The 23,547-nt window shown below is 43.3% G+C and overlaps 1 protein-coding gene across 3 annotated transcripts in view; it reads left to right on the top strand.

Annotated features, from left to right (window-relative positions):
• The window catches only part of LRP5 (LDL receptor related protein 5), a 266,866-nt gene that overhangs the window by 46,769 nt on the left and 196,550 nt on the right, over positions 1–23,547 (top strand). For 2 of the 3 annotated variants that reach the window (XM_050952781.1, XM_050952780.1), the window contains exon 2: positions 13,983–14,379. In XM_050952781.1, the coding sequence (XP_050808738.1) occupies positions 13,983–14,379 (397 nt within the window). Of the gene's footprint in view, positions 1–13,982; positions 14,380–22,750; positions 22,829–23,547 lie in introns of those variants that run through there. The other variant, XM_050952782.1, reaches the window with a different exon arrangement.

Below are 23,547 nucleotides of genomic sequence, written 5' to 3'. Positions count from 1 at the left end.
GGGTTCTACAACATGCACAAATGTTCATGAAGAATTAACACAATGAATCTCGTCTTTGGCAACTGAACTAGATTTTGACCTCTGGTATTTGGACGTGGGAAAGTTAATCTAGGAATACAGGTTAGAATTTTCACCTTTGTGTTAAGGGGAGTTAGGTGCCCAAATCCCTTAGGCTCCTTGGAAATTCCAACCTTAAAGGCCCTGAAGTGAATTGCTCTTCTTATATTACAAGCCAAGCCAGGTGTCTTTTTAAGTTATTAAAAAAAAAAAAGGGCAAATTACTCATATTTATAATTAAAGCTGCCTTAGCATTCTTTGGTATGGATGATAGGTGCCTGCCTGCACGCAAACAGGCTCCTTTTTATTCTATCCTGTTGGCAAATATATCACTGATTTTTCAAGCTGTCTCTAGCATTCAGCAATATGATACTCATTGTAATACTTAGTGTGCATAAATAAAACTGTCACTAAAAATATTTCATATTTTGGGCTGCTAGCATTGATTGGATTACTTTGCACTGGTTTGTGCTTAGTGTAACCATGTAAACAGTGTAAAATATAGGTTGTTAAAAAAAAAAGTAAAATTAAAAAAAAATTCCCCTGACATCTGTTACAAATTCTATATATAAATATTGGGTATTCTTACAAGGTTTTAAATAACATCATTTTTCTCCCTCTGAATTTCAAACATGGATTCCTTCTAAATCTAGTAAATGTGTAAATGAATCCTTCTTGGTTGGTAGCTCAGACATTTCCTTTCACAGTTTGGAAAGGGAAATTAGTAACAAATGCTGCTAGAGGAGGAGGAGAAGAAAATATACTCTTGTAAAACATGCATTTAAAACACCCATTGGAGCACTGTTTTTTTAAATGGCCTATTGTCCGTCAGACCCCACCCCTTCATTCATATATGGCACTCCCATTAAAGTCAGTAGGAGAACTCTGCTCTCTAATGCACCTTCCCCCTGGAAGATCTTGAAATGTTTTCTGAACATCCACTAATTAGCCACACAGTACCCCTTTGAGGTAATTAGTAGCACAGAGAAGGGTGCATTTGCAATCCATGGATTGATTTTACCCATGTGTATTGGCATGTGGAGACAAACTGCTGGAGTGACTTGCCCAAATTTACACAAGGGGCAGAGCCAGGACTAAAACCCAGGAGTCCAGATTCCGTGACTTTTGTTCTACACACTAGTACCCACTGCCTCCCTGTTGCAGCAATGAAATTCTATAACTTTGGAACTGTAGTGGGAATTCACCTTTTGAAAGTGATTTGTGTTTTTCCAGGATGAAAGTGATAGCCTCCCATTTTTAGAGGACCGTACTTGACAAGTTTAATGTGTACGTTTATTAGAGGAAGATCAGCATTTAATCTTTTTTTGAAGTTGATCAATGGATTTATGGCTCTCTTAGTACAGTAAACAAGGCTGGGATGCAGAAGGCAGAGTCTTGGGTTTTTAAGGAAAGGAAAAATGCTTTTGCTCACTGAATATACAGCAAGTACATTCAAAATGCAAAAGGAAACTTTTGTGTGTATATGCCATGCTCTCCTCTTGTCTGCCTCAGTATGTGATCATGGGTTCTTTTTGACTGTGCAGCCAAGCTCTTGAGTCTTTTCTCTCTTTCCCCAACCCTTTCATTCTTGAGGAAATCTTGTCTACTTAGCTACTAATGTGCCTTTCTGATGGCTGACTGCTGCTGGGCCCCATGAGCTGAGCCATCCGGCCTGCTAGAAAAAAAAGTGGCACCACACAGAAAGCGTGCAGAATAAACACTAGGCATGTAGGAATATAAAGTCCCTTATGCAAGCCTCATCTGAAACCTTTTCAAGGGCTGCAGGTATAAGGTCTGCACAGGTTTGGAGAAGAGAGAGGAATGCCTCCTGCTGACGTTAACCATGGGGGAACTCCATGAAGTATGCCAGCCACCTCTTAAGGGTCTATCTAATTTTAAGTATAACAATTCTCTGCATAACTTCAAAATCACCTTATTAATAATTGTATTTAGTAGAACATATAGGGCATGAGAGGCACTCTCTAGGATACAGTCCTCGCCCACCCTCACTCCCAAAGAGGTTCAAGTCTAAATAGACAAGTCAGAAAAGGGCAGAAGAAAGCAAGGAGTATTATTTTCATTTTACAGATAGGAACCTGAGAGGTGGATTAAAGCCTGGTTTAATTTAAAAGTTTTATGGGCAGAGCTGTGTCAAATGTGTGGTTTATTTTTTTATTTACCAACATTACTATCCTGGTAAACCCCCTAGGACAGATGTCGTTATAGCTGTATAACTGTGCTTACACCAATCTAGCTTAAGTTAGTTGAGTGACCCAGCACAAGCTATACCTGTATAAGCATTTTTATAGCAATATAACTGGGTCCATGCAAGAGGTTTTGCCGGTATAGTGGTAGGAAGACCTAAGTTACTTGCGGAAGGTCACTCTTGAAGTTTATGTCAGAGCTGGGAATTGAACCCAGATCTGAGTCCAAATTCTGTTTAACCATAAACGATTCTTCTCCCACATACTCTGTTTAGCAGCAAGTGTGCAGAACAATGAGAACAATGAGTGTACAGGTACTGTTACCAGATTTGTCTGTTACTTTGGGGTATGCTCATATATTAGGGTTACTCTTCTGGGGAAGGGGAGTGGGTTCTGTGATGTCAATGTACTGCTTGTGTCACTTTTGTTTTCATACGGAGCTCTACTTTTGTGAGTTCCCTCCCAGTGGAGCTATCCTACAGGACCTAGGTTCCCCAGAGCTGGATTCTTCCAGCCCCAGAATCAGACGAACACACGCACACATTAACAGTGTGTGTCTGAGAGGACCGGGTTAATCAGCACTCTCAAACTGGCCGCTTATATGTCCCTGGATTCAGTAGGCTGGGTTGAGCAGCACTTCCAAGCTGTCACCCTCATATGCATGGGCATCGAACTGGAATAGAGTACACCTGAGCAGGCTGGGTCGAGCAGCACTTCCAAGTTGCACTGTCATATGCCCCAGGTTCAGCACGTCCCTATCACCATTTTCATGTTACAATTGTTCTGGTAGTAACCCACTTGATGAGCAGACCCCACAGCATTTTGGGCACTGCAGGGATCTTTAGCTTAGATACGGGGAACGTTCTGCAGAGTGAACGAGGAAGCCAAAAAACACCCACCGGGAGTGAGGGGGGGGGAGGAGAAGCAACCAGCTTAACCATGAAAGTTATTTATTGCCAGGTAATAACCATAGGGGAGCCAAACAAATACAACAGTTATACTAATAAATCCAACTTAACATTTGATATAAAAGTCAGGTTTAGAAAATTAACTGATCACACAAGTCAGGGTCAGAAGGCTATACCTAGAGAGAGAGCTGGGTTCTCACCACTCTGTGAAGCTTGAATTGATCGGGGGTCCCAGGTGGTGGTGGCAGCTGGGGGTCTGGAGTGCTGGAGACAGGCAGAGCCCCCAGCATGATCAGTCAGGAGAAGATGAAGTCCCAGTGGAACTGATGCAGATTTTGGATCCAGGCATCGGAACACTTGCTTGAGCATGGGTAGGGGTTTTTGTAGGGAAGGAACAGTGGTTCAGGGGAGAACACTAGATTTGTTTATGGGTAAACTGATGGCTCAAAGAGGTATACCAAAGGTGTTTTGTTCGCGCTAGACAATAGGAACTGTTCATTCCTGGCTATGGGCAGTGTTCCTTCGAGAGAGCTCACAATGCAGTTAGGCAGCTTCAGTATTTTGGATACCAATAAAGGATTTATTACTAGAATTGATCTGATAACTACTGAGCTGGGTGTGTGCAGGCATGAGTTCATTAACATCTGGTCAGAGATCCCCCATCAGGCAGTGCTTTCCTGCTTTGCTGGTCCCAAAGTTCAGTGCAGTTTTTGCCTTGGAATCTCTGTTCTCCATTCTGTATGCTAACAGAGATGCCTCCTTGTCCCATCTCCAATGCAGATGAAGCTAGGGGAGTTTCCTTAATCCTGTCACCCTTGTCCGAGGGGTTTAGGTGTGTCTTCCACTGCCTTTTCATCGCTTTTTGTAAGGGTTTGGCTACACTTCCAGGTGTGCAGCGCTAGGAGTTAAAGCTGTCTTCGTACAGCTGTGGAGGGAAAGCGCTGGAGTGTGGCCACACTGACAGCTACCAGCATTGCAGTGTGGCCGCATTTGCAGCGGTGTTGGGAGTGGTGCATTATGGGCAGCTAGCCCACAGAGCACCTTGTCCCATTTTGGTGCCATGGGTTGTGGGAAGGGGGCAGAGGGTACGGGTCATTCTGCTTCCTGTCTCAATGCCCCGTGATGCATCACTTCACATCCCAGCAATCCCTGTTTTTCCGTCCACGTTTGGCGCCATCTTGACTCTCTCAAAGGTTTCTGTGCAGCGCGATTTCGTGGGAAATGGAGCCCGAACTGCTGAGGAGTATGCTGATGAGTCTCGCCAGCACATCACGTTTGGCAGTTGAGCTATTCCTTAAGATCCAAAGTGATGAGGAGTCCGATGATGATAGCAAGTTGCCTGACGTGTATGACACTAAATTGCTTCTGGCATTCATGGAAATGCTCAGCACCGTGGAACGCCGCTTTTGGGCTCAGGGAAACAAGCACTGAGTGGTGGGATCACATCATCATGGAAGTCTGGGATGACGAGCAGTGGCTGCAGAACTTTCGCATGAGAAAAACCACTTTCATGGGACTGTGAGAGGAGCTTGCCCCCACCCTGCAGCACAAGGACACGAGATTGAGAGCTACGCTGCCGGTGGAGAAGCGGGTGGCTATTGCAGTCTGGAAGCTGGCAACTCCAGACAGCTACCGATCGGTCGGAAACCAGTTTGGAGTGGGAAAGTCGACCGTTGGAATTGTGTTGATGCAAGTTTGCACGGCCATTAATCGCATCCTGCTAAGAAGAACAGTGACTCTGAGGAACATGCAGGACATTGTGGATGGCTTTGCCCAAATAGGTTTCCCTAACTGTGGAGAGGGTGATAGATGGGACGCATATTCCTATTCTGGCACCACCCCACCTAGCATCCGAGTATGTTAATCGGAAGGGGTATTTCTCTATGGTTCTCCAAGCGCTTGTGGATCACTGTGAGCGTTTCAGTGACATTAACACAGGCTGGCCTGGAAAGGAGCGTGATGCATACATCTTTCGGAACACTGGACTGTTCAGGAAGCTGCAGGCAGGGACTTTTTTCCCAGACCGGAAGATCACAGTTGGGGACGTCGAAATGCCCATTGTGATCCTTGGAGACCCCGCTTACCTGTTAATGCCTTGGCTAATGAAACTGTATACAGGGAAGCTTGACAGGAGCAAGGACCAGTTCAACAACGGGCTGAGCTGGTGCCGAATGACTGTGGAGTGTGCTTTTGGTCATTTAAAGGGGTGCTGGCGATCTCTGTATGGGAAGCTAGACTTGGGGGAAAGCAGCATCCCTGCGGTTATATCGCGTGCTGTACCCTCCATAATATTTGTGAACGGAAGAGTGAAAGATTCAGTCAGGCATGGACCTCTGAGGTTCAACGCCTGGAGGCTGAATTTGCACAGCCAGAGAGTAGGGCTACTAGAGAGGCCCAGCACAGGGCTGCAAGGATTAGGGATGCCTTGAGGGAGGAATTTGAGGCTGAAAACCAACAGTAATGTTTGGTGCCTTGCACGGGAGTGAAGTGCAGTGGTTACAATGTTAGTAGGAATCTGTGTTTCCTAAGCTGATTTGTAGTGCCTGTTTCTTTCCTGGGCTAAGGTATTTTTGACTTTCTGCAATAATAAAGACTGTTTTCAAAGCCAAGAATTCATTTATTGAAAAGAAAATAACTTTCTTGACAGACACACAATATTTTGGGAACCTAAAAGGGCAGCGGGGTGGGGTGGTGAACTGTACAGTCACAGGTTTGAATATGTCCTGTCTGGAGTGCTGGGCAATGACTGCTGCACTTCAGGATGCCTAAACTGCATGGTGATGGGGATTGATTGCAGAGGGTAAGGGTCATAGTTCTCAGGGCTGGTTGGTGAACGTACAGGTGTTGGAGGCAGCTGGTGGAGGTAAGAACCTGGAGGCTGGGGAAGGGAATTTTGAGCTGACATTGGGGAACAAGGGAAAGAGCTTTGGGACGGGGGGAGCCGGCGCGGTAGTGCTCTGCCTGCATGGCTACAAGCTCTTGGATAGAGTCCTCTTGGTGCGCCAGGATGCTTATCAGCTGCTTTGTGCTTTTCTTCCTGGCCACTGCATTTTTCTGGTGGATCCTGCTTTCCCTTTCCCTCCAGTCCTGCACTTTTTGATTCTCTGTGAAAGAGTGATCCATAACTGCTTGCAGCATGTCATCTTTGCTTTTTCGCGGCTTCTTCTAGAGGTTTTGGAGTCTTTGAGCTGTTGATAACACGGGCAGCCGAGATCTCAAGGTTGCTTGTGGAAAGGCAAAAAAGGCAACACTTAACAGAGGCAGCATTGTTTATATCAGATAGTTATTCCCACACAGTGAAGGAGTTTACAGTCTTCACAATAGCATAATTTTCCCATATCAAAGAGAGCGCAGATAACCCACAGGAGCCCCGAAATGGTGAGTAAGGGGGACTGATTGCTTCAGGGCTGTACTGTCCTTTGGAGTTTCTGTGCATTGGGGAAAGCAAACAGCTGCAGGGGGCACCTACACTGAACACTCTCCCAACATTTTCCACAGGAGTTGATCCTGGAAGATATCTCGCTGCTGTGGATCACCTGGGAAGAGCAGGAGGGTCTTCTACAGCAATGCGGATTCCGCCCTGGCCCCTATGCAGCTTGTCTGTGTCTTGCAATGGTCCCCCCACCCCTCGCGGCACAGTGGCGCGGATGCGTTAGCCTGACTGGGACAAGGACCGCAGTGGCTCTCCCAATAAACTTGCGCAAGCACATTGCCCACGCTCTGGCTGAAACTTTTGAAGAGATTACCGAGGCCGATTACCACGACGTGATAGACCACATCAATGCGCTATTCCACATCTAGGCATGCATGCATGCAGCCCTAACCCTCCCTCCTCTCCCGAAAAATTTCCATCCTGAAAATAAAAGCCGCTTACCGGGAACCCGCTCCTCTGTTTGTCCTCCACCAAGTACCGGCTGCTGCGACTGGCTACCTTCCTCCTGGCTGCATGCCTCCAGGGACTCCGGGGTGTCTCCCCCAACCCCAGTACCCTCACTCTTGGTTTCCTCCCTCCCCTCAATCCTCCCCCACCCGCTCTGAAGTGTCCATTGTGGTCCTCGGATTGGCGGTGGGGTCACCCCCAAGTATTGCATCCAGCTCTTTGTAAAAATGGCAGGTCGTGGGGGCAGCGCCGCAGTGGTGGTTTCCCTCACGGGCCTTGCAATAGGCACTCCGCAGCTCCTTCACTTTAACCTTGCACTGCAGCGCATCCTGGTCATGGGCCCTTTCTTACATGGCCCTTGATAGCTGCCCATAGGTATCGTAATTCCTTCAGCTGGAGCACAGCTGAGACTGCACAGCATCCTCCCCCCAAACACTGATGAGGTCCAGCAGCTCACCATTGCTCCATACTGGGGCTCGTTTGGTGTGTGGAGGCATGGCCACCTGGAAAGATTCACTGATTGCACTCCACACCTGGCTGATGAAACAGGAAGGGGATTTTTAAAATTCCCGGAGCATTTAAAGGGCAAGTCACCTGAGGCCAGGACAGTAGAGTTTGAACTGATGAGCAGAGTGGCTGAACCGGCATTCTGGGATACCTCCGAATACCCCTGGAGGCCAATAACAGAGCTTTTGGTGACCACACTGGCGGAGCAGCGCTGCATCACCAGCGCTGCAGTCGTTATTCCCCAGGCCGAGGTGGAGTACATGCAGTGCTGTAGCCAGGGAGATACAGCGCTGTATGTGCCTTGCAAGTGTGGACGGTGAGTGAGTTGCAGTGCTGTAAAGCTGCCACCGGTGCTGCAACTCTTCAGTGTAGCCACGCCCTGAGTCTTTCTTCTGATCGGTTTTGGTTCATGCAGAAGTGGGGAGGGAGGAGAGAAGGTTTTTTGGGAGTCAGACAGGCTGGGTACTGTGCCCTGGTTCCCCAAGAACACATTGCTGACAGGTAACAGTACAGATCTGTATTTTCTGTCTAGGTAGATAGTTATATGAAGCCAAATACATGCTTTTCTTATTAGTGGAAAGTCTGTTTGTTTGTTGTTTTATTTAAAGTATAATACCTGCTTGTACAATAAAGTGTGATTGAGAGGTAGCTTTATGATTACGTTCATTTCAGGACTGGAATAGGACTTCTGTAATTTTCTGCAGCATTAGGCTGCTATCTGTTCAGAATTTATTTGATACAGTGTTCGTGGTATTTCAGATTTTTTTATTCGAAAAAGGATCATGAGAGCTCAAGCTGTGTACAGAAGTTTTAAATATTGCCTATTAAGGAAAAATATGAACTGTTCAAACTTTACTAAAAAGAATACTTTTTTTTTTTTTTTTTTTTTTTTAGTTAGACTAAAGTGTTGTCACTCCAGTTGGGTGGTAATACACACAGCATATAAACAAACAGTTTGTGCTCCACACTTATCCTGTTCATGTTTATGCTTCTTCCCTTTTCAGAGTATAAATCATTTTTCTGTAATAAGCAATTTACAGAGGTCAGGAGCATCATTGATCACGATAGTTTTGTTTACAAGCCAAATCCTCTGTTGAGAACGTGGGACTTGTTAATCATGCAATAACATTCCCAGTAAGGAATATTGTATCCTGTTATGTCTAGAAGAAATGAGAAAAATCCAGTTCACTTGAACATTAGAAGTAATAGAGGGTTTTTTTTTATGGCCTAAAGGTGAGGCAGAGGACAGGATGATGGGAAAATAATTGGAAATGGGTACAGAGCCTTTGACTTGTAGATTTTAAATCCAGCTCAGGACTGCAGTGAACAAAAACTACTACTTTCTCCTCCTCCTCTGCTCCCTGCCTGGGGCTTCTCGCCTCCCCATTTGCCACCTGGAGCGGGATCCAGCCACCCAGCTCTCCAGAGAAGCAGGGGGCAGCTGGGTTCTAGCTATCCAGCTTCCTTGTCAATTTCATGACTTCGGCCATGCAATTGACAAGGCAGCCAACAGCCCATGTAAGGCACGCAGTATGTACACAGACTCTGCCTCACCCTAACTACACCGACATAAGCCGTATGCTTCTCTTGGAGGTGGAGTTATGATATCAGTGTAGAGGGGCACTTACATCAACGGGAGGAAGGCTGTAGAGTAGACACTGACATCATTAGGTCGACATAAGTTGCCTTACGTCGACCTAACTGTGTAGTGTAGCCCTCAGACAACAAGGACTTGAATGAGTCCTGGAGAGTGAACTGTTCTTTCACTCCTCAAGGTATTTCCTGCAGGTCAGGATTGAGGCATATAAGCGGCATGGTTTGAGGGAAGCTTCCACTGTCACTCTTCATAATGCTTCTGTTCTGTGGGCAAACTGAATTCTTTTTGTTAAAGGAAAAAAATAGAAGTGCCCCAACAGATCAGTGAAAATATCTTGGATCTCCTGGAAAATAGCTTGTTTACTGTTCATGCAGCAGTAAATTAGGTTTCTAGTCTACCTTATCTCTGTTGCTGCTACTGGTTCGTCAGAATAGGACTTTGACTTTCCAGTGCCTGAAAAGTCTCTCTTTGTTTCTCACCATTTATGTTTTGAACTACTATGAAATAGTTGTATGTCAAGATTGTTGTGGCACTAAATGCTACCAAACAGTGAACAGCATCTTAGGGACTTCAGTTAAGGTAGTAAGATGATGAGTAGTGAAATTTTTCTTCAAGCCTGCTTTTGTTGGCTGCATAGAACCACATTAATCCATTGACTAGATTTTCAGTAAGGTCAGTATTGTCCATTTGAGCATTTTGCTGTCCAAGATTATCTGATTAACATCCTCCTTGGGCTGCTTTCAGGTCACTTACTCCCACAAATTCAGTACTATCCTCACCTCCTACTATATCAGAACACTGCCATCATCTTTAGTTGTGGTATATAGCCTGATTTAATCACATCGGGGCCTTGGAATTTGGAGCAGCTCATTGCTCTTCTTCTGTCTTTGATTTTATTTGTAAAGTCAAGAGGGTCTCAACTTTTCCCCACCCTGGCAGGATTGCAAACAAAAAATGGATCTTGGTTAAAATAGGTGATTTATTTACTATTTTCATCTCAGTAGTTGTTATTCCTAAATGGATTTCTGCACATCATTAGTCAAAATCTAAACTGAACAAAACAGACCATTTTGGAGGGGGTGAATTTTTTTCCCCAGTTGTCCCTGTTCTACTAACTTGTGACTTTTCTTTTTGCAAATGGAAACTGAATAAAAATCCATCTTTATTGTCTTGAGAAAAAGAATTTCTGGCTACTCTCGCAAATCAGTTTATATAATTATAAACACAATTGCAAGTTGGTCAGTGTTTTTTCCTTGCTGGGTGTTTATAGCCGACACTATGTGGTTGCATTTCAATCAGGAGGTGTTGGGAGCAGAGAAGTGACATGTGCTGGAATCCAGTGATTTAATGTGTATCTGTACACTGTTTGCCCACTGATGCTCACTGTAGGCTGGAGCCTGTTGAAAGGGAAGGAGAGCTGGGTTAATATTGATATTGATTGGGTTAGACATTGTTCAGATCTGATCTTTAGCTAAAATGATGTTGAATTCTTCTGCTGGTGATTGGGGCTGCGTGACTTCATTGTATTTGTAATAGTCACTCTGTTGTCTTCAGCATGGGGGAAAAAGTCCAGATGATTGTTGTCATTCTCCTTTACTTCCACCCAACACTCACTTTTTGGTAGAGGATTCATACTTTTTTTTTTTTTATCAGTGCATGTGCTTTTTTGATGGCCTCAGTGTTAGGCAGGCTGCATATGCGTGTCACTTTACATAAGCAGTGGCTATAACTGAAAAGTTCTCTGCCCCCAAAGAACTTGAAGTCTGAGTAGACTCCTGTACCATCAGCCTGTGGGAGTGTTGTTCAGAAGGCTTGATGCTGTGCCATTTAAAATAGTCATGCAAGTGAGTTGCAGGGAATAAAAACATTTTATATTTTAGACATTTTTTTTGTTTTGTTTCAATGACCAACCTGTTGGGCTTTCATTGGTATTTATTACTAGTGTTCCAAAGATGAGGGGGAGGTGGAATTTGGCAAGTTTAGAAGTGAGATGGAAGCACTACTGGGATTTCATTTCCTAACAAATAATTCTCCTCAAGCTGTATAAACTTTCCTGAGTTTAAATACTTTAGAAGACAGATATTACATTTTCAGTTAAACAAGCATAGTAACAATTGCCTGTTCCTTGCTACCCAGCCTCACCAAGCAACCAGCTGATCTGAATTTTCCTTATTACTTTCAGAAGTGTATACTTCCTCCAAAAAGAAAAATAAAACAGCCTTTTTCCTGACTTGGAAAAAAATTCAAATAGACTATGCAGAATAAAAAGAAAAATAGCCTGAATCCTTAGGCATGATTTGAGTTCAGCTGAAGTTTAGTTGTAAAACCTATCAACTGACCTCCATTGCTTGCACATACATACATATGCTGCTGTCACATGTGCTTTATGATCTACCCTTTTCAATGGCATGCACTGTGCCATGAATGTAGCTATTAGAGGATTGAGTGTAACTGGAGGCCAGGGTTCACAAGAGAGGCATTAGTATGTCACAAAGCTTCCAGCACAGTCAACTGGTAAAATAGCCTATAAACTGATTTCTTTTTAAAGTACAGAAGGAATTGAATCTGAAAGGCAATATGAAGAGCTAACTTTATCATACATTATATACTGTAACAAGAATTGAAAACTCAAAATATTTATAGGACAGGCTTGAAGCCACAGAAGATGAGATAACACATCTGTCCTTACTGGTCTGTTTTGAGTGTTGTTTCTTGAATTGAGTAGCAAGTTTGTGGATCTCAACTGTGAGTGCATTTAGGAGGCAGAAACATCATCTGGAATGATGAACGTCTTTTCAGGGGGCCAGCGATTGATTACCATAGACATCTGGCAGCTGTTGCTTGAGCTTGTGGAATTACTGTGAAGGACTCAAGGTGACAAATAGTTTGGTAAATGAAAACAGTTCTGTGTTAGATTACAGTAGAGATCTACTGTACCATTGGCAAACTAAGTAGAAGCAGAATTCTGCTACTCACAGCAACTGGTGCCCACTTCTGAAATATTAGCATTCCTGTCAACTGGTGTTCTTGGGCAAGCCCTGTGTGCTTGCATTACTGCACTGGGCTGCCACTTATGGAGCCAGTCTGATGACAAGCTTCTGCTTTTTATTTCCCCCAGAAGGGAAGATGATACCCTTAACTCCCTGGGGTATACAGAGGGAAGGGAATCATGCTGTTAACATGAACTGGCTGGTGTGATTGGGAAAGACAGTGTCCTGCAGGAGGATTAGGTCTTGTCCTCTTCTGGAAGAAGCTGTTGGGCGTAATACAATGAACAGGAATGTACTGCTGGAGAACAGTTCTTGTGATCTAGCAGACAACAGTGATCCTGGGAAGAGGATTGAAGAGGATATACAGGACCTCAAAGCCATGAGGTTAAATTGGAGATGGAGTTTACGTGAGCAATAACAATCAGCAATCAGTCAGAATAGTTTCCGTGTCTCTATGGGCTTCCACGAGCATTAGCAAATTGAGTCTTGCAACATTCCTACAGAGGTAGGTATGGCAAAGGCACTTGCTGCAGGTCCCATGCAATCTGGTACAGCCAGCAGCAAAACCCAGATCTCCTGACTTAGAATACAAGACCCTGCTTCCTTAGTGAAAGTTGGAGGGATATGTTGAAGAGATTTCTCACGTCATCCAGTATAGTTAGGAGTGTACTTAAATTGTGGAGAAATCACACAATTTTCACGAGTTGGTCACGGCATAAATAACAAATTTAATAGATGTGTTACACGTCTGCTAAATTTGCTATTTATTCTATGACCCACCCACAAAATGTGTGTAATTTCTCCGCAGAATTTCTCAAACTGGGGGCCTGGATCCAAAAGGGAGTTGCAAGCCTGTTAGGGGGCCGTGGTATTGCCACCCTTACTTTTGCGCTGCTGCTGGCGGCCATACTGCCTGAAGCTGGATGGTGGGAAAGAGGTGGCTACAGCCCTACTGCTCAGCTCTGGAGGCAGTGCTACCACCAGTAGCAGCACAGAAGTAAGTGTGACAATACCATGCCACCCTTACTTCTCTGCAGCTGCTGGTGGCGGTGCTGCTTTCAGAGCTGGGCAGCTAGAGACCAGATTTTGTGGTTCATGACGTGATTTTCATGGCTGCAAATTTGGCAGGCGCCTAAGTAGAGTGGTTTCCAACCATGTTCATGTAGCAGAGATTCAAGGTTTTGTGACTGGTACCTTAAGCTCTGTGTTTTAGTGATGAGCCTTGTGCTAGGCCTTAGTGTGTCACTGCTGCTCTGTGCAATTCAGTTGTGTGCCTTCTAAACCACCATGGACTTTGGTATGTTCAAAACCCCAGCCTCATGATTGACAGAGGTTTAGTGCATCCAAAGTAATCCATGATGTGGTTTGGAGCATATTCAATTGAGTTGGAGGCTGAGAGTGCACAGCCAAAGGGTGTTTAAAGTAGTCATGTTGCCTGACTACTTTAGGAAACGCTAATTCTGTCTATATTAACGTCTCTTTAAATCCTCTTAACCAGGACATGTTTGGACCTGGCTCAGCCCATGATGTATGATATGCGAGGAGCAGACAGACACAGACGGAATCTAGACTACGGTTATTTGGGAGGCCTCGTGATAGATGGAGTTGGACCCTTTTGTTTTTCCTTATTTGACCAATCTTGTGCTTTTCACTCTGGTATATTGAAATAGGTCATAGGTATTGTGGGTAGTGTATGCTTAGTCCTGGTGTGAAACTTCAGTCTTTCTTCTCTCAGCTTCCCACTGTCCAAGGAAGAGAGACACACACTCTGCTTTATACCTGCAACTTTAAAATTGCACGCATTGGTAACATTAATATGATTTCCTTTCCCTTCCATAGCTTCTCCTCTTCTGCTTTTCGCCAATCGTCGGGATGTCAGACTGGTGGATGCTGGAGGAGTGAAGCCAGAGTCCACTATAGTGGTCAGCGGCTTAGAAGATGCTGCAGCGGTTGACTTTCAGTACTCACAAGGCATCATTTACTGGACAGACGTGAGCGAAGAAGCCATCAAGCAAACGTACTTGAACAGAACTGGGAATGTAGTGCAGAATGTCATTATTTCTGGTCTGGTTTCTCCGGATGGCCTGGCATGTGATTGGATTGGGAAAAAGCTGTACTGGACGGACTCAGAAACCAATAGGATAGAAGTTGCTAATCTCAATGGAACATCTAGAAAAGTCCTCTTCTGGCAAGACCTGGACCAGCCAAGGGCAATTGCCTTGGATCCAGCACATGGGTAAATATTAACATGACTCTGCATGGCTGGAGTGTCACAGTTGCTTTGTTAGGGATTTTTGGCTCTGTAAAAAGAAATATAATCTCTTGTTTCTAATAAGCTCTTGTTTCAGATTCTATTTTCTCAAAGTATTTTATTGCTGAACATATGATTAGACTTAAATACAATGTGGCAAGGAATAACAAACCAGTTACAGAGCCAAAATGAAAATACACACACACACACACACACACACACACACACACACACACACACACACACACACACACACACACACACACACACACACACACACACACACACACACACACTAGCTGAGCTTAGGTGCCAATGAAAATACTCAATCAGTAAGAGTCTTACTTTTCCACTTTGCCTTAATGTTGTAAATTTCAATTCCTGCAATTATCCTGTCTGGTAAGTTAATAGAACTCTTGTTTGGGTGGTGATGTGTGTGGTTTTCTTTTTTTAATGCATGTAGACAGCAATGTATGTAAGTCTCCTTTACTCAAAACAGGAATTCTCGCATGCTTTGCTTTGATAAACAAAAGCCAGTATGTTGAAATCAAGATTGTTGTCTAATTATATAAGTGCTGGCAGGTGAATGAACCATCTGGTAGAGGCCCCAATGTCTAGATCAGGACCCCATCGTGCTAGCACTGTATGGACATATAGTAAGGAGGAGGTCTTTGCCCCAAAGAGCTTATAATCTAAATAGGCAAAGGAAGGGTGTGTGTGTGAGTGTGAGGGAGAGAGAAAGAGAGAGAGGAAATGAGCACAAGTGAGCTGAAATGACTTGCCCAAGGTTACACAGCAAGTCAGTAGCAGAGCCAGGAAAGTGTTCAGGTGTCCAGTGTCCTATCCACTGGATCAGACTGCTTTGATGGTGCTTCCACCTGCAGCCATTCCTTGCATCCTGGTGCATTGCCAGTGTGGACAGAAAGAAATGTTGAAGCTGCATGATTGCAGCTCGTCCTGTCGGCTCTGTCCACACACAGTTCTTTGTGAGGGGTCACTTTATCCTCCTCCTCTAAATTAAGCAGCTCCTAAATCCTCCTCTCTTTAAGAAAGTCTAGCACAAACCAAAGCACACAATAAATTTGGGGTCTTTGTGAGAGTTGTTGAGGGGAAAAAATAGGTGTGTAGGATTCAATATAAAAGTAATGGAATTTCACTTCATTTCAGTAACACAGAAGTGACTGGCAGTGAGCTGGGAGAGAATCCGTCTCTGCAGAGCCTGTCTTTTCAATTGAGTGTCTGGGGTAAAATATAAATATATATATATCCATCCATCCATCCATCCAAAATGCAGGCAAAAGAAAGACAGGAGCAAAGGGAACTTGGTATTGTGCTGTGGCCACTTACCATAATACAAACTGGAGTTGCCAGGCTCCCTCAGTAGCAGTCCCACATGCCAGACTCTTTCAAGACCAAAACAGGAAGGAGCAACATTTATAATTAACATACAAATTAAACTCTCCCTAAGTGTGGTTGCTTATACTCCCAAAAGAAATCCTGAACTGCAAACCTACCAAGTGATGCTCCAGCCACCACTGAGCAACTTCCAGAGGGGTAGCCGTGTTAGTCTGTATCCGCAAAAACAACAGGGAGTCGTTGTGGCACCTTAGAGACCAACAAATTTATTTGGGTATAAACCCACGAAAGCCTATGCCCAAATAAAGTTGTTGGTCTTTAATGTGCCACAAGGGGACTCCTCATTGTTTTCACTGAGCAACTGCTATTCTTCAGATGACTGGTGGATGCCAGGCAGGCAACCACAGCCCTCTGTGCTGGGGAAAAAGGAGTGAACTTGCTGGCCTTAGATGGCTTCTCCCAAAGGGACCTGTTTCTCTGGCCTTTGGTGCAAGGAGGAAACGAGAATTCAGCAGTGACACACAAGTTCACCAGTCTAATGGAAGTTTTTAAAAATAGTCATTAACCTGGAAACAGCAAAATAAAGCAGTGATGTACCTCATTTTACACCACCACTGAGGTGTGCTGGTGCTTACTGCTGTAAGGTCCTATGCTTCAGGTTCTCTGATGGTTCAGGAGAGTGCCCCCTGTTGCTTCCTCTTGCTGTGTTCCTGCAGCAGTTGGAGAGCAGCGGCCCATGTGCACAGATCCTTAAAAAGGACAAAGACGCCTGGTGAAGCAGTTTCCGTAGAGCTTGAATGGAATGTATGTTTTGCAAAAATGATAGTGAAATCCTGCAAAATCTTGCCATTTTCAGAAAAGCACTTTTCATGGGGGGAAACCATTCCCTCTCCCTGCCCTCCTGCCCCTGAGCTGGTGGTATGTGCATCAGCAGTCTGGTAAAGCAGCAGTTGAAATGAGTGCTGTGCATGGTGACCATGCTGTACTGGGTTACAAAACCCAGGCTGGGAAGTGTAGGCATGCTGAACTCACTGCATACTCTTAAGGTGATGTTCATCTCCCCCATGAAATGGCTGACTTCCAGAGAGCGCAGCTTGCTAGGTGCAGAATCATAGAATATCAGGGTTGGAAGGGACCTCAGGAGGTCATCTAGTCCAACCCCCTGCTTAAAGCAGGACCAATTCCCAACTAAGTCATCGCAGCCAGGGCTTTGTAAAGCCTGACCTTAAAATCTCTAAGGAAGGAGATTCCACCACCTCCCTAGATAACTCATTCCAGTGCTTCACCACCCTCCTAGTGAAAAAGTATTTCCTAATATCCAACTTAAACCTCCCACACTGCAACTTGAGACTATTACTCCTTGTTCTGTCATCTTGTGTCACTGAGAACAGTCTAGATCCATCCTCTTTGGAACCCCCTTTCAGGTAGTCGAAAGCAGCTTTCAAATCCACTCTCATTCTTCTGTTCTGCAGACTAAACAATCCCAGTTCCCTCAACCTCTCCTCATAAGTCACATGTTTCAGCCCCTTAGTCATTTTTGTTGCCCTCCGCTGGACTCTTTCCAATTTTTTCACATCTCTCTTGTAGTATGGGGCCCAAAACTGGACACAGTACTCCAGATGAGGCCTCACCAATGTTGAACAGAGGGGAATGATCACATCCCTCGATCTGCTGGCAATGCCCCTACTTATACAGCCTAAAATGGCGTTAGCCTTCTTGGCAACAAGGGCACACTGTTGACTCATATCCAGCTTCTCGTCCACTGTAACCACTAGGTCCTTTTCTGCAGAACTGCTGCCTAGCCATTCAGTCCCTAGTGTGTAGCAGTGCATGAGGATAGCTCAGTGGTTTGAGCATTGGCCTGCTAAACCAAGGGTTGTGAGTTCAGTCCTTGAGGGGGTTGTTTAGGGATCTGGGGCAAAAATCTGTCAGGGACTTTACTTGGTCCTGCTGTAAAGGTAGGGGACTGGACTCAATGACCTTTCAAGGTCCTTTCTAGTTCTATGAGATAGATAGATATAGACTGAGGTGCATAGGGGTACCTGCATTCTTCCTAGCATTGGCAAGTGCTTTCACTCCCTTCTAGTTTCATGTTTCCCAGACTTAAACCAGAAACCCAGTATGTGTGTGTGTATGGGAGGGGAAAAAACATATAGAGCTTTTAGGTATAATTGAAATGAAATTAATGTCTATATAGAGACAGCAGACATTTTATTCATATAGTCAGTGTTCACACACAAGCCTAGATCTTATGCTTTTCTACTGTTAACTCCTATCTGAAGTATACAGAGTTCATATGAACAGTGTTAGATCATGCCCATGTGGGTTGTACCAAAGCAGAGGAGCAATGAATCTTAAATGATACTATGTTAAAGGACCTAAAGATAGAAACAAAAATGTGTATAAAACGGGGAATACTAGTGATGCTAACCTCTGGGACAGTGGTTCCCAACCTTTCCAGAGTAAGGCACCCCTTTCAGGAGTCTAATTTGTCCTGCATACCCCCACGTTTCATTTCACTGAAAAACGACTTGCTTACAAAATCAAACATAAAAATACAAAAGTGTCACAGCACACTATCACTGAAAAGTTGCTGACTCTCATTTTTACCATATACTTCTAAAATAAATCAATTGGAATATAAATATTGTACTTAATTTCAGTGTCTAGTATATAGAATAGTATAAACAAGTCACTGTCTGTATGAAATTTTAGTTTGTACTGACTTCACTAGTGCTTTTTATGTTGCCTGTTGTAAAACTAAGCAAATATCTAGCTGAGTTAATGTACTTCCAGGAAGACCTCTGCATACCTGCAGGGGTACATGTACTCCTGGTTGAGAACTACTGCTCTGGGAAACTGCCCAAACTAATTTTAGGGAGGTTACTTGGTATGACTAGTTGCTATCTATTTTTTTTCTTTAAGTAAGTGTTGCGTGTGTGTGCATGCATGCACATGCAAAGACTGGGAGATCATCATAGAGTACAGGAAATTAGAAGCAGTACAGACCATTTAAAAATGTAAGAGGAAAACTCAAATGTGCTATCCTTTGAAAAGGCAGTGAGACAAAATTAGCTTAAAGAGCCTTCTATTTAAAGGGCCCACCAGTGTGGATTTACTATCAGAGCTTAAGAAAGCAAATTGTCAAAAACCAAAAAGGATATGATAAGAAATCCTGGATCTATTAAATCTGCCTCAGTACATATCACAATATGCAGATTCTACAGAACCAGAAAGAGCAGTATTTTTTAAAAACTAAAATTTCCATTTCAGTAGGAAGATGCAGTTTGCAGAGGTGCAAATATCTTGAACAGAGACTGAAAGGGCTGTAAATAGTTTAAAGGAGTAGTTCTCTCAGCCTTGGGATGTAAACAGGTTTCTGGGGAGTTGTGATCATCCTTCCTTTCTGACCATAGCTTCTAGATCTTCTGGGTGTGAAGAGAACTTTGAAAGTAAAGCAATGCAATGGTGCCTGAATCTGCAGACAGCCTGGAATAATGCTTCTAAGACAGATTCAAACTTGGGGCATTGTGACCTCCTAAAAGCCATCAGTGTCACAGCCACTATGTTCCTTCTGTGTTTCCAAATGGAAAATGGGACCTGGTATGGCAAATGACTAAAGAGAAAACCAAGTAGCTTGGTAATAAGTGTGCAAGTTGCTATTTAACAATGTTCATTGGTCTATTTTCAACAAATGTGGGAGTACCATCATTTTGGGTATATTAAAGATCCCGGGATGGGATCTAATATACGTAACTAGTCTGTGCTAGTGACACGGGTGCATATGTGCTTGCACCCTGGTATGGTATTTTGAATAACTGAATGCTCTGGAAGGTTCTAGCACATACGTAAATAAAGTTTAGCTAAGGTCTGGCAACCTAGCCTCCCAGGCCTGAGCCCTATCACCTGGGGCTGATGCCGAAATCTGAGCAATATAGCTTTGCAGGGGCCCCTGTGGTATGGGGCCCCAGGCAATTGCCCTGCTTGCTACCCCCTAACACCTGCCCTGGATTTTATATTCAGAAAACCAGCTATTGTGACATAGGTGAGCCGCAGAGTTTTTATAGCATGTGGGGTGGGGGCGGCTCAGAAGAAGTTTGAGAAGCCCTGGACTATACCACCATCCTGTTGTAAACAGGGAATAATTCTCCAAAAAATGGTCGCTGCTTTGAGCTAGAAACACAGAGAGCTTTGGTCCGAAACTGGGGGAAAAAATAGTGTGTGATACCAGCATCGATTTGAATTATAGCCTGTGAGATAACGGAGATGTCTTACTCTTTTGATCCTTCTGCCCTTTTCCTAATTCTGGAAGTGATGATCAGGGAGTGTTTCTAAATTCCTTTCTCTCTGGAAATTGTGTTTTAAGGCCAACACCTAGAGACTATGTCAGACCATATGTGTGTCTGCATGTAAAGATTAAAATAAATCCTTCAAAGAACTAATGAAAGTCATTGAACTCTTGTAATCAGTACAGGATTTTCTGATGCACTGAGACAGCATATTAATAATATACAGCTGCTTAATATGTACTATAGCTTTCTTTCCCATGCACTTCAAAGCCTGCTTGTTGGATCCCATTTGTGCATACATGGTTTCTAAGGAGACTGATGAGATGGTAAGTAGATTGTTTTACTTTCTTTAAAATTGGGCACGAGCTGTAAGAGGGCAGGTTGCATGCAGTGGATTAGTGAGTGCACTGGTATTTTGTTTCTGAATATCCAAATTCAAATCCCAGCTTAGGCTATAAGTGAAGCTGAGTTGTTTTTAATGGAAGATGTATGGCTAAATTCTCTGCACTGTTTTGAAAAAAAATCTCGACCATCATATGCAGTTATATTCTTATTAGGGGTACAGCGGGTGGGGATTCAGGGTCAGAAGCTTCACAAAGGACTCTCACTCTGATTTCCTGGTTTTCATATATTTTTGTTTCTTTAGAATTGCAGTGTACTAATACGACTTCAAATTAATGGGCGAGGATTTAAAGTTTTCCCTCTATTGTAACAAAAGGAAGCTCTCAGATCAAAACATATTTTTAAAAAAAAAAAAGGAATTCACATTCACAGCCTAAAGTAATGCGATGACCCTGTATGGACTGGGTTGTTGGCAAGGGGGACTGAACCTATGGCCTCTGGATCTAAAACATGAACCTTTGCTACCTGCGCTAATCCACCAGTTTGAAGGCTGTAGTGGACTCATAAATCTTGATATGTGGAATGGCCATTGGAGGAGGACAAAGTGCCACTTGTGTTAGTATGAGTTGCACAAATATTTCCTTCTCAAAGGGAAAGGTTCATAGGATCTGAGCTTGACCTGCACAAATGCTTATAATCTAAATGGAAAGGATCAAGTATATCTCATTTTAAAACACAAATTTACCCTATTTCTCTAGTGCAGTTAAAAGCCAACAAACCCAGCCTGTAGCTATCTTGGTGTGGCTCACCACTACGTTTGCCACAGAATTTAAACACATTGTCCAGAGCTGTATTGGTGATTGATGCTGATATACTACGGACCTAACCCAGCAAAGCACTTTAATCCAGAAAAGCACGTCTGTATGTGCTTAACTTTAAGCATGTGGGTAGAAGTCAGTGGTACTACTCATATATCTAAAGTTAAGCACATGTTTAGATGCTGTGGCAGGTTGAGGCCTAAAATATATCAGCATGGGAAGGTAAATGAATTCATTATCTCTTCAAAATGCTCCTTAAAACTCTCCTTTGCTGTGTGGCCTACAAAAAGACTTGACAATAGTTAGGCTGCGGGTGCATTAAAGCCACTGCTTCTCAGGCTGACTAATATCATCTCATTGTTTCCTTGTACTCCCCCATGTTTCTGTATCCATCTCTTCTCTTATACTTTAGATAGTGAGCTGCTTGGGGCAGGGAATATCTTTGTGTTTGTACAGCACCTGGCGTGGCGGGGTTCTGGTCCATGATGGGATCCTCACCCCAATAATAATCAAAGTAATGTGCTACATACAATTAAGCTTGTTTTGACAACCTGCCATGAAGCTAACTTTAGTTCCAGTCAAACCATTGGGGGAACATAAGTAGCAAAAAAAAGAAAATCAATAGAAATTCCAGACCTGTAAATATTACAAATGTGGGATAGAAAAAACATTAAAAACTGTAGCAGAAAAGTTTTCCTTTGAGCCCCGCGTGCCATTATGGATGGCAAGTTAAAGTACAGTTAAAATGAAGGAGATGTACCTTTTGAATGAAACTATTTTGATTACAGTGTTTCCTGGAAAGGCAAAGATTAGCTTATTCAGTACATAAATCTCATTAATAAACTTGGAGTATAAATCTATTTTGAAACTGTTGGGTAATTGGTTGGTACAGGGTAACTGGGATGAATGTATGAAAAGCAGAGTAGTTTGTGAATAATGTAATAAAAGTAGTCCACCGTAAAACTGGTTACAAGTCTTGTATCCAGCCTTCTGATATGTCTGTAATCTCTCAATGCTAAAAAGCTTTTGATATAAAGTATGGCTGTATAGCTACAGACAGCAGCATACTTGAAGAACTTGTGTTTTTTTGTTTGTTTTGGTGAGGAAGGTACTTACACATTCTGACTTCAGTTAGATGCCCTTGATATGGTGACAACCAATCTCTGTAATATCAAATTCATTTTTCTCTTTATTTTCTTTTCTGCACTCTCTTCTCTCAGTGTGATCAGGTGACAATTTCAAATACACCCACCACTAAGCATAACTCATGGTTCAGAAGCAGGATAGAAAAATTGCATTTCAGCGAGGTTGAATGGAAATTGCATGGAGAGGGGAGAAAATGCGGGATAGTAGTCCCCTCCCCATAGAAACGCTATCTGCTAGGGGATACCAATGTTACAAGCTGTCACTTGTTCATTACCCTAATAACTGGACACTGTCCTAATTATTGAGAGCTTTGATTGCCTTTAAAATTTAACCCTCTCATGGTTTTTAAACCGGAACATGTACCACTATTTGTTTTGACTCTACCCTGCATTCTTTTTTAAATAGGAGTGGCAAAGAGGTTGTTCTGATGCATGAACAGTGGCTTTGAGTTCCTGCTGCCCATTCTCTGCTTATGATACAATGGTAAGGAGGTAGTTGGGGTCTTACACTGGGTTCTGCCATCAGCTTCTACTGCAGAAGATGCCAAAGAGACAGAAGCAGCAGCAGAAGTCTGTATTCTTAAAGGCACAGTTCTGAATTCTCATAAAGTATTGTGCATAATTGGAACAATTAGAATAGGGAGAGGTTGACTAGCTACAATCTTATATTGGTTTAGTTAAACAGATGCAAATTCCTTTGTGAACACTTAGTTCAGTTTGAGTGTCTTACAGTAACTCCTGACTTAACGCTCTAGATATTTTCCTGAAAAAATGCTACTTTAAGTGAAATGATGTTAAGCGAATCCAATTTCTCCATAAGAATTAATGTAAATAGGGAAGTTAGGTTCCAGGGAAAATTTTTTTGTCAGAGAAGACTATATTTTATTTATATATGCACAGTATAAGTTTTAAACAAACAGTTTAATACTGTACACAGCAATGATGATTGTGAAGCCTGGTTGAGGTGGTGAAGTCAGAGGGTGGAAGAGAGTGGGATATTTCCCAAGGAATGCCTTACTGTTAAATGATGAACTAGCACTCCTCTGGGCCCTCAAGGGTTAACACATTGTTGTTAATGTAGCCTCACACTCTACAGGGCAGCAGGAATGGAGGGAGGGGAGACAGCTTCAAAAAGATCTCACAAAACTAAGTGATTGGGCAACAAAATGGTAAATTAAATTTAAAGTGGATAAATGTAAAGCA

This window comes from Gopherus flavomarginatus, chromosome 5 (genome assembly GCF_025201925.1).
Source record: "Gopherus flavomarginatus isolate rGopFla2 chromosome 5, rGopFla2.mat.asm, whole genome shotgun sequence".
NCBI lineage: Eukaryota > Metazoa > Chordata > Testudines > Testudinidae > Gopherus > Gopherus flavomarginatus.
The sequence above is the reverse complement of the archived record's forward strand: the minus strand, read 5'-3'. Positions and strand labels throughout refer to the sequence as shown.